The 16,404-nt window shown below is 46.7% G+C and overlaps 1 protein-coding gene across 9 annotated transcripts in view; it reads right to left on the reverse strand.

Moving 5' to 3' along the window:
• SYNRG (synergin gamma) overlaps positions 1-16,404 on the reverse strand; it is an 89,715-nt gene that overhangs the window by 56,143 nt on the left and 17,168 nt on the right. For all 9 annotated transcript variants that reach the window (XM_077312490.1, XM_077312489.1, XM_077312488.1 and 6 more), the window contains 4 exons: positions 15,573-15,650; positions 9,550-9,746; positions 4,092-4,340; positions 2,317-2,453 (listed from right to left, as the gene is read on the reverse strand). In XM_077312490.1, coding sequence (XP_077168605.1) covers positions 2,317-2,453; positions 4,092-4,340; positions 9,550-9,746; positions 15,573-15,650 — 661 coding nt within the window. The remainder of the gene's footprint in view (positions 1-2,316; positions 2,454-4,091; positions 4,341-9,549; positions 9,747-15,572; positions 15,651-16,404) is intronic.

Raw genomic sequence — 16,404 nt, forward strand, 5'->3', positions numbered from 1 at the left:
GCTGTGGCACACACCTTGTGGAACGGCTTGCCTGAGGAGGTCAGGAAGTTGGTGCTATGCAGAACTGAAGTGCCCAAGAGGGCTTTTCTACATGGGTTGCGTGGTACAGAACGGTTTGCAAAGCTATTTGGATAAATGATTAGGGACTGTGTTCTATACTATTGAGTACAGCTTGCTTAGGCAACTTTGAAAGGGGATTGGACAAGTTATGGAGGATAGATCTACCAGTGGCTACTCACCATGGTGACTAAAGGGAAACCCCATGTTCAAAGGCAATAAACCTCTGAATATCAGTGTCAGGAAACAGCATCACTCAAAGTCCTTGGGCTCAATGTTCTGTTGCTGGGCCTCCAGAGGAACTTGTTGGCCACTGTGTGAGTTAGGATGCTGAACTAGATGGACCAGTGGTCTGATCTAGCAGGGTTCTTCTTCTGTTCTTAAGTTGGATCCTGTGATGTAATTCTGCATCATTTAATGCAGTGGTCCCTAACCCCCGGTCCGGGGACCTGTACCGGTCCGTGGATCAGTCAGTACCGGGCCACGGCTCCTCCTTGTCCTCTCCGACTGCTGCCTCGGGGGCTGCCCTGCCACTCTGCCGCAAGCTCACCTTTGGTGCTCTCCAGTGGCCGCCATGGCTGCGGTTCCCCCTAGGCGTGGCACTGCGCAGTTGCTGCTGGCAGCGACCCCCAGTGGGTGGCGGGAAGTCAGGGGCACTGGCGGGAAAGCCAGTGGAGCAGGGGCTCAGGCGGCAGTGACGTCCCTCGGAAAAAGACTATCCCCTCCCCGGGCCTCAGTAAAACTGTCAAGCGTTGACCGGTCCCGGGTGATAAAAAGGTTGGGGACCACTGATTTAATGTGTCGATTCTATCCTGATCCTGATTACTAGTGGAGTAAGGGTGAGAGAGAATGGCCTGCTAATGCTACATAAGGAGTTTTCAGTTCAGATCTAAACCAGCATGCTAATACAGACCCAATCTGTCTGCAGCTGAGCACAGTACCAACTTTGCTTATAGTTCAATGGCTAAGCACACGCTTCATCAGCCAAACAACATATGATGTCAACCAAAGGTCTAATTCTATTGCATTGTGTATTGAATGTGCCATCCTGTCGACTGTACCAACTCGTGCCGTGCAATTCACTATGAGTCCCAATGAGTAAGATAGACTATAAAGAATGTACATAAATAAGAAAGGATAAAACTCTTAGTCAACATGTTTAACTATAATCCAGCCTTTCTCAACTTTTAAATAAATGTAATCATAAACTTTTTAACCCTTGAAACATTCTTCAGGCTTCAAGAAACCCTAGAAGTGGCACAATCATGAAGAAAATGGCTGGGAAGCACACCTGGTGGACACGCCCACCAGGGCCCCTCCTCTTCCCACCCCATCCAGGCCACTGGGACTCCCAGTGGTCAACATGACCATATATGGCATATCACCAGATAAATGTTCAACACATTTTAAAAATATATTAAAAATTCATGAACTCCCACCCGTTTGGGAAACCCTTCTAGGGCCATCAAGAAATCCCAGGATTTCATGAAACCCTGATTGAGAAAGTCTGCTATAATCCATCTGTTAACACCATGTAGCATAGCTCAGTGGTTGGGATTCTAAGGCTTTTATTCTATGGTATATTTACCACATTTCTGATATGCTCACAAAAAAAGTAGAAATAAAAGCTGCCAGGTATTTCTGCCTTCTTCCCACTCCCCAAATAGGCAATGTGAAATTACAAGATGGAAAAACACATTCACACCTGGAGGAACAGCGAAACTCCATTTTTTACTGTTTCTATGTACACAAACACATTCTTTATAAGCTTTCAAGGGTCAAAGCACCTCTCATTGAATACCAGGGATCAGATTAAGGGATATATCCCTCAATCCCCCCACCCCCCAGTCTCTTAAGACTTGAATCTAGTTCTTTGTTGGTATATAACTAAAAATAAGCTGCTGGTCCAAATCAAAGATAGAAATAGGAAAAAGCACTTTATTTATTTATTTATTATATTTATATACTGCCCTCCCCGGAGGCTTTATGTCCTGCTTGCCAGACTTTAGGGTATCCAGTTAGAAAAAGAATGCTGGAGTAAACCAGGTTTTGGTCAGATCCAGCAGAGCTCTTCTTCTGCTCTTTGGTTTAATTATTTACCAGCAGGCCATGAGTTCTGGCACAGAATCTGGTAATTATCCATCTAAAATTGTGACTCAGAATAAAGCAGGACCATTCAGGCAGACTCGTACCACTGCATCCTCCAACATACGTGAAGAACACAGAAATACGCACCCACTTCAATAGCTTAAATTCTACCTGCTCCGATGCTGTGTGGTGGTAGTCTTGGTAGATCCAGACGTATCCCCTTGGAAATTCGTGAAAGTATCATCAAGCCCCCCAGACTTGGAAGCGTCTTGGAAATCCTGGAAATCGTCATCTTCTGGTTTGGCTGCCTAAATTATATGAGACCATGAAGCGTTCTTCAGGGCAATCCATTATTTACATTTCTACTGATGCTCTTCTCCCTCCTGAAACACCAGCATGGATTTCCCAAAAGCCAAGGATCAGGGCCAGCCAATGGTGCTCAAGTAAAGAAAGCCTCCCACAACCCCTGCTGAAGTCTGTTCTGCTTCTTTTTGATTGCATTTATAGCCTGGTTTACAACTTCAAGGCAAGATTTGGATGCCTGATTTATCCTTGTCATATGGTTAATTTGCATGCTTGGATTTGTAAATCTGTATTTATTCATGCCGTATAGAAGCATATAAAAGAACTCTGTTTCTTCTAAACTTAAGAAGCTTTCAAAATTAAGAACAGCTGAAAGGCACTGGCCTCAAGAAAATGAACCGTCCATCAGCGCTGGTTAGAACACTGAGCCCCTCCTGCTTGCTTCGGTGTGCCAGGGGGGATTTCAATCAAAGCCTTTTGCTAGCAGCCCTTCCTTCAAGTCCTGCCTACCCCCTCAGACACCCCAAGTAACCACCTGCCCCTAAATAGAGCCTTAGTCAAAGAACATGTTTTCCCAAATTATAATTGGAAGCATTTCACTTTTGTACCCCAAATGTAAGAAATTAAAAGCCTACTCAGAGGAGTCTGCCCCCATAAGTGTCTGTGAAAATTACTGAATCAGGTACATCTCTAGAGAATTAAACAAGCCAACGACTAACAGGCAACCTCCTCCAAAGGTGAGTCATTTTGGAGTGTCTCTGCCTAGGTGAGGGAATGGACAAAAGAATCTGTCCAGTGGCTTAATCAAAGTATAAGAGTCTCTGTTATCTCTTTATTTCCACCTGGACTCTGCCAAAACAGTCTCTAGATTATTCTCTGTTTTCAGTGCTTTCATCAGTGGCAACATGAGTCCTCCACAAAGTTTTTATTCATAAATTCAATATATTCACTGAAAGTGCTGTCATTTTTGAAAATCACTTGAAAATATAAAGTGAAAAACACTCTCTTGGTGTGGAGCAGGGGTAGTCAAACTGCGGCCCTCCAGATGTCCATGGACTACAATTCCCAGGGCCGCAGTTTGACTACCCCTGGTGTGGAGAGTCAAGGCTGGAAGCACTGTTGTTGTGGCAGTGAGATCATGTGAGGTGCATTTTCTTTTAAACCCACACACTGCTCAGTTCAACCCAATGGATGTTGGAAGCTCTTCCTAGATGAGTACTAAGGCAAATCTGAAAGGAGGCAACAACAGAGCATCAAATCATGCAGCCTTTGTGTGACACTGAGTTACTGATGTCTTGTGACAGAGCTTGGGCATCACAGCTCTACACAGACTGAGCCACACATGAGCAGAGCTGGAAGGCCACCGTACCCCACAGCACAACCCAAAGCACCTTAAGGAGACAGAGAAATGATGCCCATCAGACTCTTGCTGGGAGTATCTTTGAGTAGAACTACAGCAGAAACAACAGCAGCAACAACAAAAATAATCTCCTGATCTTAGAAGTGGATGCAGAAGCAGTTTTTAAATAGGGCGCATTAACATGTACTTTTGACAGCTGGGTTGGATCACTTAAGAAGAGTTACAAGCTGCCCTAAGCCTGCTTCGAGAATAATCCTCATCCAGTATACAAAGCAGCACTAACCTGTTGTGCAGGGAATGACTGCACAAAGCCACTGGAAACCTGCGTTGGAGCTCCACCAAGTGGCGCGGCCAAATTTATCCCCACGCCTGGTGGCCCCATACTAAGAGACATGGAAACTGGTGGTCCTGGGGACATCATCGGTTGTTGGCTCACTGTGACGGGGATGGCCACTGGAAACCCACTTAGAGTAGGGATCGGGGCAGATGGAAACTGGTTCAAAACATCAGGACTCATAGCTGGAACTCCTCTCTGCAAGCAGATGGAAGGCAAACAGAAAAGCATGACACGGTTTGGGCATGGACAGGCAGTTTGAATACTGAATGAGGACTCAAGAGGTCTGCGTCAGATTTTGCTTGCTTTGCAGGTGACTGCTGTCACTCACTCTCTCTGAGAGTTGTTTTGAGAATTAAACCAAAGGGAGAATTATGTACGTTGCCCCTGGATTCCTTCAAGGAAGAGTAGGGTATAAAATCTGACAAGATTTGTTACAGATCTACGTTGTAGCAGAGAAAGCCTAAAGCCCAAGAAAAAATAATTCTACTAAATACGTTAAACACCACTGCAAGCAATCTTCTATTGATTATTATTAGTGAAAATCACCACTTTAAGGGGAAGAGGCTGTTCACATTTTTTTTAGAAAATAGAGAGAAGAGCTAGTTTTATGCCCCATTTTTCACTACCTGATGTATTCCCAAAGCAGCTTGCAAACACCTCTCCTCTCCTCTCCCCACAACAGCATCCTGCAAAGTAAGTGGGTCTGAGAAAGCTCTGTGAGAACAGCCCTGAGAGAACTGTGACTAGCCCAAGGTCACCTAACTGGCTGAATGTGGAGGGAATCAAACCCGGCTCTACATATCAGAATCCACCACTCTTAACCACCAAACCACTTTTAAAAAGTGAAAATAAGTCACAGAAGGCTAGACTATTGACTGAAACAGGCGGGAAGAGTAACAACCCTTTCTGCTTGAATCATTTGCAATTCAAGATCTCTTTCGTTGGATGTTTTCGCATCTGTTGCAGAAGCCATGCATCTCTCTCTCCCATTGACAGAACATTAGATGCCCCTGGTTGTAATACGTAATTGGACGCCAAGGCTGTGCTCAATATGCACAGCTCTGTACAAGGCAAACAGTTATGATGAGCAGGGCAAGTTCAAGAGGGAGGAGCAAGCAGTTCACAGGATCCGGTGGGCTATTCCAATCATGTTGCTTTTAAAATAGTTTTGATACATTTTTTGGCCATGTCTCACTCTCTCTTTCTCTTACTCACACACACACACACACACACACACACACTCCGGTTCATGCAAACATAGTGCTTTTTGTCACCAGCTATGATGCTGAGGTGAGGGACATGCCATGGAATCATATGGTTCATTCCTTGCTGTGATCTCCACTCAAGAATTCACCCCAACATTTCTATCACTGTGACTACACACTATCTGCATCCAAGAACCCATCTGCAAACTCAAGGCTGGCAGACAAAGGGATGTTATAAAATCATAGAGCTGGAAGGGGCCACAAAGGCCATCTAGTCAATGCAGGATCAGCCTAAAGCATCCAGGATCAATATCTGTCCAGCTGCAGCTTAAAGACTGCCAGTGAGGGGGAGCTCACCTCCTCCTTAGGCAGCCCATTGCACTGCTGAGCTACTCAGACTGTGATTATTTCCCTGATAACTATTTTATTTCTTTGTAATTGAACTTGTAGGACAGCCCCTCTTGGTCCAGCCATGGAGTGCTGTACTTCAGTTTAAAATTAACATAATTAAAACCAATTCTATTAATGCTCTAAAACCAGCATCAACATCCCATGCTTCCAAGCCTTTCCCACATTACTCTCCCCTATTAGTTGCCATATCTCGATGTTACACGAGGGAGTGTTTTGAGGGGGGGGGGTTCTTAGATGTTACTGGAGGCCCAGCCTCAACCTAATGCCTGGTGGAAGAGCTCCATTTTAGAGGCCCTGAAGAACTGAGTAAGCTCCAACAGGGCCTGTGTCTTCTTTGGGAGCTCATTCTTCCAGGAAGGGGCCAGGACTGAAAAGGCCCTAGTTGAGGTCACGGGCCAGGGACCACCAGCCTACTGGAACAGACAGAGTCCCTTGGATTCACTGGGACCAGACTACGAATGGTCTTAAAGGCCAAAATTTAACAAGGAGACCCTCCACCCCCTAATTCAGATCATCGATAAAAATGTTACCTCCCTCCAATTTGCTGAGATACCACTGACAACTACTCTGTAGGTGTAGTTTCCTATACAGTCTGCAGTCCTCCAGGTTATCCATCATAACATCATGGGGATTTCACCTTACTGAAATCCAATTAAACAACATCTACTGAGTTTCCTTGATTTAGTACAAAGAAGGAACCAGGTTGGTCTAGCAGGACCTGCTGGAGACAAATCTGTGCTGACATCCCTGAATCAACAAATTGTCCTCCAGATGTTTGCAGATCGCTCCCTTTAATATCTGCTCCATTATCTTCCCCGCAACAGAGGTCAGACTCACTGGTCTGTAGTTTTCTTTCTTTCTCTTTACCCAGCAGTGGGCCTATTGCCTCATTTACCTCCTCACATGACTGAAAAAGCTGTTCTTTTTATAATGGGCTTCCCTGGCTAGTCTCAGCTCACCCTCTCTGATGGCTGACCTACAGTGCTCAGTAACCTGCAGATACTCTTTAGAGGTCTGTCCTTCCCTCCATTTCTTGAACATTTCCTTTTTCTTCCTTAGCTCCTCCTGAAGTTCTCTGTTCATCCGAATAGGCTTCTGGGATCCCCTACCATGCCTTGCTGAAATAGTCATGCCTTGACCATGCAATAGCTCCTGTTTAAGGAGAGCCCACCCGTCACTTGGTCCTTTCTCTTCCAGCAATCTGGTCCATGGGATGACTCTGAGTTTATTAAAGTCCAGCCTGTGAAAGTCTAACATACATGTCTATAAACTTACTTGGCCGCGCTTCTCAAAAGAAATTCTAGGAAGACATGGTCACTCCGTTCCAGGGACCCAAATCCTTCACCCCATCTGCCTGTTGGTCCGTATTAAGTCCAGTATGGCCAAGTCTCTTGTAGACTCTTCCACCATTTGATAAATGAAATTGTCAGCCAGGCAGGTCAGAAAGCTGCACAACTTTGGAAACTTAGCAGAGTTTGCTTCCAAGCACACAACAGGGAAACTGAAGTCACCCATAATTACAAGGTCCTGTTGCCCAGATATTCTAACAAGCTGCTTAAAGAGGGCAGCATCCATGTCCTCACTCTGGTTAGGCAGTCTGTAGCAGATGCCAACCACTGTGCTCTTTAAATTCAAATGGGCAGCCGTGTTGGTCTGGAGTAGCACAACAAAACCAGAGTCCAGGAGCACCTTTAAGACCAACAAAGATTTATTCAAGAAGAGTGCTTGCACTCGAAAGCTCACACCTTGAATAAATCTTGGTTGGTCTTCAAGGTGCTACTGGACTTGGATTTCACTGTGCTCTTTGTTTTTAATCCCTTATCTTCATCCAGATACTTTACAATGAAGTGTCACTCTCCTCCGCTAGCACTGCTTGACAGGCAAGCCTTCTCCTCACATACAGCACCACTCCACCTCTCCTTTGACCTTTTTTGTTTATTTTGAACAACTCATATCCATCCACTTTTGCATTCCAGTAATGGAAATCGTATTGGGGAAGAAACCATCAAGTTTCCCAACGCAGAGCACTCAAGCTCTGGCTGAAGCAGGGGAATGGTTTGCCGCCCCAGAGCTTGCTGGAAGGGACCGAAAGGGAAACAGTCCAATTGCTAGAACTTGTATGCCTCTTGAGGCAGGAAGTTCAAAATGACATCAAGGTAGATTATAAATTCTCAGAAGACAGAGAAGTCACCATTTATTTATTTTTATTTATTTATTTATTTATTTAGATTTATATACCGCCCTCCCCGAAGGCTCACCATGTGGTTAACAGCGGCAGCCTCTAATCTGGAGAACTAGGTTTGACTCCCCACTCCTCCTCTATGGCCCATTATGCACGGCCACCGAAACGGCGATTTCGGGTCACATGGAAAACGCGGAGGGGGAAGACGCGACGCATACCGGTTATGTACGGGGCGGGGCGCGACGGCGGCAAAACCCAGAGTAACCGATTATGCACGCGGCGATCCGGGAGCCACTTCTGGTTGCGCCCCGGTCACCCGGAAGCTGCGCTTTCTTCCGCGTTTCACTGATGCAGCTTTTTCGGCGGCATGCACCGAAGCTGCGGCCGGTTGCAGCCGGCTCCGTGCGTTATCGGTGATTTTAGTCGCCGCCATTCCACCCCGAATGTGCGCTAAAACCCCCGTGCATAATGGGTCTATGTGAAGCCCGCTGAGTGACCTTGAGCCAGTCACAGTTTTCTCAGAAATGTTTCAGTCCAACCTGCCTCACAAGGTGCATGTTGTGGGGAGAGGAAAGGAAAGTGATTGTAAGCTTCCTTAGGGCCGAAAAGAGCAGGGCACAGTGGCTAATGGGCTGCATGAAATTTAAATCCCCAGTCATGAAATTCACTGGGTGCCTTTGGGCCAGTCACTATCAGCCTAACTCAGGGTTTCCCAACCATGGTACCGCAATACCATTCAGAATGGCAGCTGGGGATCACCCTCCCACCCTGTGCCTGCCATTTTTGACTCTGAGCAAAGAGGGAAAAAAAGGGTTTTAAATTAAAAAAGAAAATTCTACCCTCACTTGGGCAGGTTGACCTGCCCCCTCCAAAAGTGACCCGTGATACGCCTGGTGGAGGTGGGAAAGTCATTTAAACCTTTGCCAGCTTAGGCTTCCCTTGCTTTTGGGAGGGTGTGGCAAGGAGGCGTGGCCAGCTGACATCACTTCCTAGAATCTTTTAGCCTGAAAAATATTTCAGTGGCATCACTGCGGTCAAAAGTTTGAAAATGCTGGCCTAACATATTTCACAGGATTCTTGTGAACATAAAGGGAGGATGGGAAGAACACTGTGCAATGCCCTGAGCTCCTTGAATAAAGGTGGGATAACAATGTGATAGATATATAAATCTGGTAGAGACGTGGTTAGTCATGGTTCAAAGTGGCGAGGACTGACATGAGATCCCACAGCCTGCTTCTGATCTCTTTACCACTGGTAGAAATAAAGAGCATTAGGGCTGCAAGAGGCCTCTGAAGTCAGAGACATCCAAGTAACTTGGGTTGATTATTGCCACAAACATTCACACACAACATGAGCCTGCCTCCTACCAAATCAGACTGTTGGTCTATCAAGGGTAACAATTTCTATTATCCAGTGGCGGCATGCCAGGGTCTGGTTGAGGCCTTTCACATCACCTACTACTTGAACCTTTTTAAGGTAGAGATGCCAGGGAATGTACCTGGAACCTTCTGCAGGCCATATATACCCTCCTACCTCTGAGCCCCAGCTCCTGACCACAATCAGAAAGTTCTACCCTCTATGCCCAGAACTGTCACTGAGTTCCTACCTGAGTTACAGCTATCATAGCCAGAACAGTATACAGCTCTTCCTTTGTAAGCTTCCCAGGTGTGGTACGATTGGCTAAGGCCCATATTTGCCCAAGAGTCTCTCTGGGAAGCCTCGATGACATCAGAACAGGATACAGTTTGCCAGTGTCTATCCCTGTAGGCATCATAGTGGTTTCTAAAATTTTCTTGTACAGATCTGTGAAAAAGGAAGTACATAGTCAAAAGGATTGAGCGATACATACCTGGAATTATTCAGACTATTTTGTTTCAGAAGTTGAAAGTTTTGTCTGCAAGCACAGGAAATATCTGAGAAAAATTCTGGTGATATCTATGATTATCTCATCACTCCACGTGTATCAACAGTCGCTGTGCTGGGCCCCTATGCTGAATGAAACGGCAGGAGAGCTTTCATAAATGAGAAGTCAGCAGATTTTTTTCAAGTCACTGACATGTTATAACCAACCTGGCTATGTGGGGTTGAGGTGGGAAAGTGAAAAGTGTTGTGGACTTACTGCTCAGAGTCATAACAGCGTTGTCGAAGGCTTTCATGGCTGGAATCAAATGTTTATTTTAGTTTTGGGGGAGATTTGTGCTTGTGGACTGGAAGTCTTTATTTTTAATGTTCAGTGTGGTTGTCTATTAACTATTGAGGGGGGGGGCTGGTTTTGTTATTTCGATTTTTTAGTACCAGTAACAACGATTTATTTTCAAAATTCTTCCTCTGTTGAAATTAATTTATGAATTTCAATGGCTTCCCTGTGTAAGCTGACAAAGCAGCTGTGGAATTATCAAGAATTTTTGTGTCTTGAAAAAGATCCTATATCCAGTTTGGGTTAGGGTATGTCCAGCTATTGTTAATTTCCCAGGTTGGTATAGTCTGCAGTGTCTCTCATGTTCTTTTATTCTTGTAAGAATGCTCTGTTCTGTAGTTCCTATATATACCTGTCTGCAGCTCTTTAGTATATAATAGACCGGGGGTCGTCAACCCCCGGTCTGCAGCCTGGTACCGGGCCGAAATACCCAGGCCTTGATAACGGGCCAGTGAGGGCCGTGTCTACCTCTCCCCTCCCCTCCCCTCCCCACCCCACCCCCTGCAGCGAGAAGCTTGCCAGGTCGTGAGCGAAGCGGCTGCCAAAGTGGCCGCTTCGCTCGTGGTCTGTCTAGCTTCTCAACGCGGGGGGGGGGGGAGGTAAGCGCGGCCGCCGGCATTCCGGCGGACGCAAACTCGCATGGGCGGAGCTGCCGCACATGCGCATTTGCGCAGAGTTGCCACATGTACACGGTGTCCAGGCCGCTGGCTTTCCTCCACCCCCGGAAGGGGTCCTCAACGAGGAAAAGGTTGGGGACCGCTGCAATAGACTTCTGCAGATGTGAGTACATTTCTTGTGCTTTTTACGGACCATAGCATTTGTTGTATTTTTCAGGGTGTGAGTGTGTGTTGTAGACAGTTCATAGGTTATGCTTTTTCATCAATTTTCCTGTCATTTATTCCTTTGATATAGGGTAGAAATGTTTTTCCAGTGAAGGGCTGTTTTTCTTCAGTTTTTCCCGCATGATGGGATGTTTCCCACGTAAAGGTCACATACCTCAGTTCTCCAAGTCCACTACTACAAGATATAAAAGAAGCATACAAAGGAACATACAGATCCCTTTATTAACAAACACTGAAAAGCTCACAGTAGGGAAGGAGGGAGGGATGTGATCCTGCACAGGAGCAACTAGATGAACAACCATTACAGCAACTGTGTTTTTCATCGTTGTTGTCATGTGCAATCCCACATGGGAGACTACAAAATTCTACCAGAAAACTACCACAAATTCTACCACATGCTGGCAGGGGCTCATGGGAATTGTAGTCCTGGGATATCTATTGGGATATATTTTGCCAACCCTGGTCTATAGCATGTTTTACACACGTGTCAGCTGAGGACCAGGTAGCAGCTCTACAAACGTCTGGCAGTGGTATTCCCCTTCAAAAAGTGGCAGAAGCAGATTGAGCTCTGGTGCAATGAGCCCTGACCATCAACGGACAAGGAACAGAGGTGATCTCATAGGTCAATTTGACAGTAAACACAATGCCCCAAGACAGCATTTGTGAACAGACCGCTTTCACCTTGGACGGACCTGCATAACTCATGAACAACTGGGGGGCCTTTCTGAACGACTCCGTTATTTTCAAAAAATAAAAGGGCTCTTTTAACGTATAATGCTTGTAAGGATTCCTCCATGGGGAAGGATGGTTCAGGAAAAAACACTGGGAGATTAATGTCTTGTGAAGGGTGGAACTTAAGAAAAAGATAATCTGACCTGAGGGCGGTCAATTCCCCAACCCACCTGGCCGATGTAATTGCAACAAGGAATACCTCCTTAACCAACAAGCAAGAAAGTGAGCATGAGTCTTCCACTGTATGGTGAAAAGCAGAAATAGCAGCTAGGCAAACCCTTATGGAAGAATTAGCCAAGCCAAAATTCTTGAGGGAAAACAAGTCATTGGAAATTGTTGTCAAGGGACAAGCAACAGGATTAACTTCTCTAGACCAGGCCAGTCCTGAAAAACACATCCATTTCTGTACATAGGAAGACCTAGACCGTTACTGCATGGAGGATGTTATGCTGTATTGCCTCTTGGTTTTCAGCTCGGGGCTCATTGCCCTGATTTTCCCACTGCTGCACAGGGTGGCATTCGGCCTGCTTCCACCTGTCCACCCTGGATTTTTGCTACCGTATGAGGTAGCCAATGGACAGCAAGTGGAAATTTCCTGTTTTATGCCTCAATCGTTGTCACATGGTGATAACTAACATCATTTTCTTGGATGCTTTAGGATAGCGATCCCCAACCTGTGGGCTGCGGACCACATTTGGTCCATCGACTAACTGGAGGTGGGCCACGAAGGATGCCTTCTCCCTCCCCACTCCGGCCCTTTACTTCATCCACGATTCGGCAGGTGCACATGGGACTATCTCGTTGCAGAGAAACAAGCTCAGGGTTCCCATTGATTTGTCATTGCCATGAGTTAAAATTTCCATGAAAATAAAATGTTCCTTATGTTCATTGTTGTGGCGTGTCTGTATCTTATTTTGAAGGGATGTTTAAACATTACCATAGTGATCAGAGAGCGTTAGGGCAGTGGTTGAGAGTAGAGGAGGAAACTACCCCCCCACCGGGCCTCAGTAAAATTGTCAAGCATTGAGTGGTCCCCGGTGATAAAAAGGTTGGGGACCACTGCTTTAGGATGCTTAGGGCTGATCCTGCGTTGAGCAGGGGGTTGGACTAGATGGCCTCTATGGCCCCTTCCAACTCTAGGATTCTATCTTCCAGTGGCATTTCGTCACATTTGAGCACCCCCTGGTTCTCACCCCCCCTTCCAAGGCTGAGATCATGCTGTTTTGTTTTGTTTAAAGTAGACTGGAATAGTGTTACAACACAATCCCCCCCTCAAGTCCCCTTCCCCCTTTTTTTCCAGGGGACTTGAAAAAGTTACAATTGCTTCATCCACCCCGTTTGTAAATCAACAAAAATAATGGCTGGCTAAAGACCAGTTCCAGGAAGCTATGTGATGCCTTTCAGGGGTTCTCACAGAATTGGGGTTGACTGAAGGGCTATATGCTGAACCTGCCTTGTTGTACCTCAGTTCTGACAAAGTATTGTTTAGGTTAACTTGTTTGCTTTCAAACTTGATCTTTTGCATTAAGTCACGGATTCGTGTATTGGACAATCTGCAGAAACCTGACACATAGCTGTGGTGAAGGCCACTAAGAATGGAGAACATATTTTGATAACTAAGTGGAACAAAATTATAAGCCATAGAGGCTATCAGATCACCCTGGGGAGAAAAACTCTTGCCAATATGGAATCCAAGTGAGAAACTTTGAAGGAAACCACCTGAGTAGGGGTCAAAGTGGATTTTTTCCAATTTACTTGGAGACTTAACTCCCAGCATATACAAAGAGCAAGCACAGCTGCACCTCTAACTCATGTTGAGGAGGAGCTGTAAAAAACCTAGGCTTGAGTGAATCGGCTGCTTTGTCAGCCGATTGCTCCCGGTGCAGCGAGCTCCGTGCTGCAGGGGGGCGAGGGAGGCTTGGGCGCTGGCAAACATGCAGGCGTGGAGCTGCCGTGCCTGCGCGTTTGCGACCGACAGCATGCCAGTGCCTGTGCCTCCTTCCCCCCCCCCCCCGGAGTGCTCGCTGCGCTGGAAGCGATCGGCTGACCAAGCAGCCGATCGCTCCTGGCGCAGCAAGCACTGCGCAGGGGAGGGGGGGAGGGACGCCTCCCTCCCCCCGCGGCCCGGTACCAAGGGTTTTGTGGCCCAGGGGTTGGCGACCCCTGCTTTAGGAAAAGCGACCCTTCTATCTGAGGCTGGTTTCAAGGCTGCAACCAAAGGTCAGTCACTGTCTTCTTTGGTTCTGAAGGATTAGATTAGGTCGAGCGATGCTTCTGCTTTGATTTTGATTTGTGCTTTTCCTCAGCTTGTCCTGAACCAGAGATGTCAGTTTCTGATGTGTCAAATCTGAACGTAGAACTGACTTCAGAGAGCGTACCGATGGAGGACTTGATGGGCGTTCCTCTAAACTGTGGGTTTTCACTCAAAGTTGAGGATTTTACAGTGGAAGGGGTAGCAACGACAATGCATTGTTCTACAAAGCAGCCTTCAAGCGTGCAGCACAGTCCTGTCTGGCCTTCACAGTGAATCACTAACATATGAGACATTCCCCTATATTATGGGACTCTCTTAGGCACATCAGACATACCAAGCACTCATCTGTCTTTGTCATTCGGGTCAAGCAGATTTTTAAAACAAAGCCATCAGATCTCAAAAAAATCGTATCAAACACAGAGCGCTAGAGAGAAAAAATCCTCTCAGAGCAGCGGCAAAAGGAGAACTGAGGTATGCGGGAAGGCCTCTCCCACAGCACATAGGCCAACAGGTGGGAAACGGCCACAAGTCTCTGATTGGAGGGGCCCTCCAATTATTATTGTTGTTGTTGTTGTTGTTGTTGTTATTCAATTAGTGAGAAATCTTTCATTGGCTGGTCTGCACACCTGCATAGTACCCATATGCACAGGACAATGATGATAAATAATTCAGAAACACAAGGAAGAGGTGAAAACCACAAAAAAGCAGCTTTCATCAATTATTATTCAACTACCTTTTGCTAACCTGATGCAAACAGGTTTGTCTGAAAAGGTACATAAATTCTGCTAGCAGATGGTTACTAAAACAGGTCTGTCTGAAATGACAGGAACAAATCCGTTAGCAACCAGTTATTAAAACAGAATATAAGGGCAGTTTGAAAACCCCCATACAGTCTCAATTTCCCAATCAAAATTTTGCAGCTTTTCTCCCATCTGTTAGATGGTAAGAATTTGCATTACAAATAAATGCTAAATTTGAACATAACCAAATGCTGACCACTCCAAACCAGATATCCGACTGTATACAAATTCCCACATGCACAGGGGCCTCTGGGAATGACTTCCTTTTGATACAATCCACTACATATTTTTGAAGAGACTTTGGATGTAATCTTTGAAGAAGACAAACTTAGCCACAGGAAACGGATTGTAATTCCATGTTGTCTGATTAATAGCTAGCATGGTGCTTCAATTCCCTTTTTACTTAGCTTCCACCTGGTGGAAAAGACTAGAAATCCTTATTTGGATTAATAACAAGGACTCCAGAAAGGCAGAAGAGCCTGCAACATTTATAAAAAGTCAACAACAATTTTTTTCTAGATGTATTGCTATTATTACACATAATAGCCCCTGCTCCCCCCCGGTCCCCCCCTCAGAATTCCACCAATAAGCCCTGGACCTGTTTGTACTGTTACATTGTTGTATTGTTATACTGTACTGTTACACTGTTATCTGGTTACAACTATTAGTTATTATTATAAGGTTATTCACATGTTTTTATAGACCGTTTTATGTATTGTTCCTTGTTATTATGTAAACCGCCCTGAGCCTCCGGGGAGGGCGGTATATAAGTATGATAAATAAAATACATAAATAAATTATTACCTGGAACTAAACTATCATTGTAAATCCACGGGGGCATCAGTTGCTGGATTGGATCCTGGGAAGGAAATATACCAACACCTAAAGACATAGACAAGAGAACCATCTTTTAGGAAACACTTGCAGCCAATGACTTAGAATCATAGAATCATAGAGTTGGAAGGGACCTCCAGAGTCCTACAGTCCAGTGGTCCCCAACCTGCGGGCCGCGGCCCGGTGCCGGGCCGCAAAGGCCATGGCACCGGGCCGCGGCTCCCTCTCCCCGCCCCCCCCAGCAGTAAAAAACTTCCCAGGCCGCAAGCTTGCGGCCCGGGAAGCTACTTACTGCGGGAGGCGGGGAGAGGGAATCAGGGCCGGGCCGCGCCCGTGCGGGCCACGCCCGCTCGGCCCGATCCGCGGGCGCGGCTCGTGGGCGCGGCCCGCGGGCGCGGCGTGGGCGCGGCTCGCGGGCGCGGCTCGCGGGCGGCGTGGGCGTGGCTCGCGGGCGCGGCTCGGGTGCGGCCCGATCCGCGGGCGCGGCGTGGGCGCGGCCCGTGGGCGCGGCTCGGGTGCGGCCCGATCCGCGGGCGTGGCCCGCGGTCCGCGGGGGCGCGGCCCGATGCCCTGCCAGTCCCCAGCCTCGGAAAGGTTGGGGACCACTGCTACAGTCCAACCCCCTGCAGAATGCAGAAAATTCATAACTACCTGCCCACTCAATGACCCGAATTCCATGCCCTGATGATGCCCCCTAACCAGTGTGGTCTGGAAGAAATTTGGTTTCCTGATCCCGAAGTGGTGATGGGCATTTCCCTGACCATGCAAGGAAGGGCCACAAGACCCAAACACCGACAAAGTC

Source organism: Paroedura picta, chromosome 15 (assembly GCF_049243985.1).
Source record: "Paroedura picta isolate Pp20150507F chromosome 15, Ppicta_v3.0, whole genome shotgun sequence".
NCBI lineage: Eukaryota > Metazoa > Chordata > Lepidosauria > Squamata > Gekkonidae > Paroedura > Paroedura picta.